Genomic DNA, 2,284 nt, shown 5'->3' with positions numbered 1-2,284 from the left:
TCTCTGCTTCTTTCCCAGACATCTCCCTCCTTCTGGGTTCTAAATATCTCAGATCTCTTTCTAACCCTGTATTTTTATGTTCTCCCGACACCCTCAAAAAAGAGACAGAAAAAGTTGCAATGAGTTTCCCCTGCAAGGAAGGGTTCAGGGATTCTGGCAAATTGTGTCATTAGCACAAAGAGACTGTGAACCCATACAGGATTCCTTGCCTGTTTGTCCTTTAATGTTTTTTTCCCCTGTTAGTACATGGACAGCTTCTCTTTGCCCTTTGGATTGGTCAATGTCTCCAGGCTTTTGCTTAGAATGTGGTACAGCTCAGTATAAAATCCATGGATATCAAGCAACATGATCTGCATTTCTTGGTAAATGGCTTCATCATGTTCGTGAACCAAACACAGGTAGTCCATCATGTGAGTCAGAGGTGGGTTCCTACCAGTTCGTACCTATTCGATAGAACCAGTTCGTCAAATCTACCGAACCGGGAAGTCGGGGGGGACTAGGGAGGGGGACCTATGGGGGGTGGGTGGGTGGGTGGTAATATAGTTTCAATAAGAAGAAGAATGCACTTGTATACGGTTGTCTTTTCTTTTTTTTTCCTTTCTTTATATTTTTTTCCTTGGTTTTTTTTTTCTTTCTCTTTTTATCATATTTTGTTTCCTATTTTCTATCTTTATAGTTCAATACTAATAAATAAGAGTTGAATAAAGGAATACACCAAGGGGAGAGGTAGAAGGAAAGAAGAGGGAGGAGCAAGGAGGGAGTGAGAGGGGAATGTAAGGAGGGTGTAAGAAGGAAGGTTTGAGGGGAAAGGGAAGTAGGAAAGGGGAGTGTTAGAGGGAGGAAAGGAAAGTTGGAGGGGGAAGATGGGGTGTATGGAGGTTGGAAGTGTCAGGTGGGGTTTTGTCTTATGCTGAATGATGATGAATCGTGTTTTCTTTTTTCTTTTTTATTTTATTTTATTTCTTTTCTTATAGCAAATATCCAGTATATAAGTGAGTGTAAAATTGAATGTGAAAATGAATAAAAAATATATTCAAAAAAAAAAAATCTACTGAACCGGTGAGAAGAGGTTCCACCAGTGGACCCAGAAAGCAGGCCACACCTACAGAAGAGGTTCCAAAATTTTTTGAAACCCACCACTCCCCCCCCCACAGAGACAGACAGACTGACACAGAGAGAGAGAGAAAGAGAAAGAAAGGAAGAAATAAAAAAATAAAAAAGAAAAAATAAAGAAAAAGAGTGAGAGAGAGAGATGAAAGAAAAAAGGAAAAATAACAAAGAGACAAAAGAAAGGAGAGAGAGAGAGAGAGAGAGAGAAAGAAAGAAAGAAAACACATGGCTGGCAAGCCACTCCCACAAAGGAGGCCACACCCACAGAGTAGGTTCCAAAAATTTTTGAAACCCACCACTGATGTGAGTGTCTTTGAAGGCCTTGGCAACTGCATCTCCACACTCCAGAAAATATTTAGCAATGGTGGTTGGAAAGCTTCAGTCTTGATCTTGAGAGCTGTGATATGTTCCAGCACTTTCTCCTGAACCACCACCTGAAGTCATTGCCATCCTCAATTTTGGGGATCATGAACTGGATCCAGATTGTGACCAAAATGCATTTTTCTTTAAACTCACAAATTTCAGGTTTCACACGATCCAGAAGTGAAATGAGAACCTCGTTTCCTTTCAAGGTAGCACATTTTGAAGCTTCCCTTTCCTCTTTTTCTGTAACCATCTTGTCTTCTTGGGGTGGGGTGGGGGTCTGGAATAGGGATCTCCAAAGGAGCTTTAAGAGTGGTCAAATCTTGAACGTTTAGTGAATTTTAAATATTTAGATATCTACTCACTCCTATCTACATTTTACATTTTACAGGCATTCTCTTTAGGAGCTCTTCTGTCCAGTTCTTCAGATTTTGAACAGTGTATAAAACGACCTCACGTTTGACTCTGCATTTCTTTTTGCACCTTCTTATAACCTATAACATCTGCTCACAAAAAATGGGAAGATTAAATGCATTAAGTATATTCTAATGGAGACACACATTATATTTTATTGTATAAATAAATTTAATATTTTAAATGGAGCAAGCTGGTGCTGGTACAGTGAGAAGTGTCACTATCCAAGATTCATTTCAAGAATATCATTTATAAAATTATAGATAAAATAAATATGTGATGTAATGAAAATTATACACAAAAAGTGATGTGATGAAGTTCAGGCTGGAAGGAAACCAAATTAGAATTTGTTAAGGAAGAAAAGGTAAACTCGGGAGTTTTAGCCAACTGGAGACCT

The 2,284-nt window shown here is 38.8% G+C and overlaps 1 protein-coding gene across 1 annotated transcript; it reads right to left on the bottom strand.

Moving 5' to 3' along the window:
• Positions 1–239: 239 nt before the first annotated feature.
• On the bottom strand, positions 240–1,808 carry LOC116508025 (proteasome activator complex subunit 2-like; the record flags this gene model as incomplete). The annotated part of the gene is given in 5 exon segments (XM_032216468.1): positions 240–410; positions 1,414–1,481; positions 1,484–1,546; positions 1,549–1,747; positions 1,749–1,808. Coding segments are annotated over 5 exon segments (561 nt in total), but the record flags the coding sequence as incomplete, so codon positions are not given.
• Between the last annotated feature and the right edge of the window lie 476 nt (positions 1,809–2,284).

This window comes from Thamnophis elegans, chromosome 4 (genome assembly GCF_009769535.1).
Source record: "Thamnophis elegans isolate rThaEle1 chromosome 4, rThaEle1.pri, whole genome shotgun sequence".
In the NCBI taxonomy this organism is placed as follows: domain Eukaryota; kingdom Metazoa; phylum Chordata; class Lepidosauria; order Squamata; family Colubridae; genus Thamnophis; species Thamnophis elegans.
The sequence above is the reverse complement of the archived record's forward strand: the minus strand, read 5'-3'. Positions and strand labels throughout refer to the sequence as shown.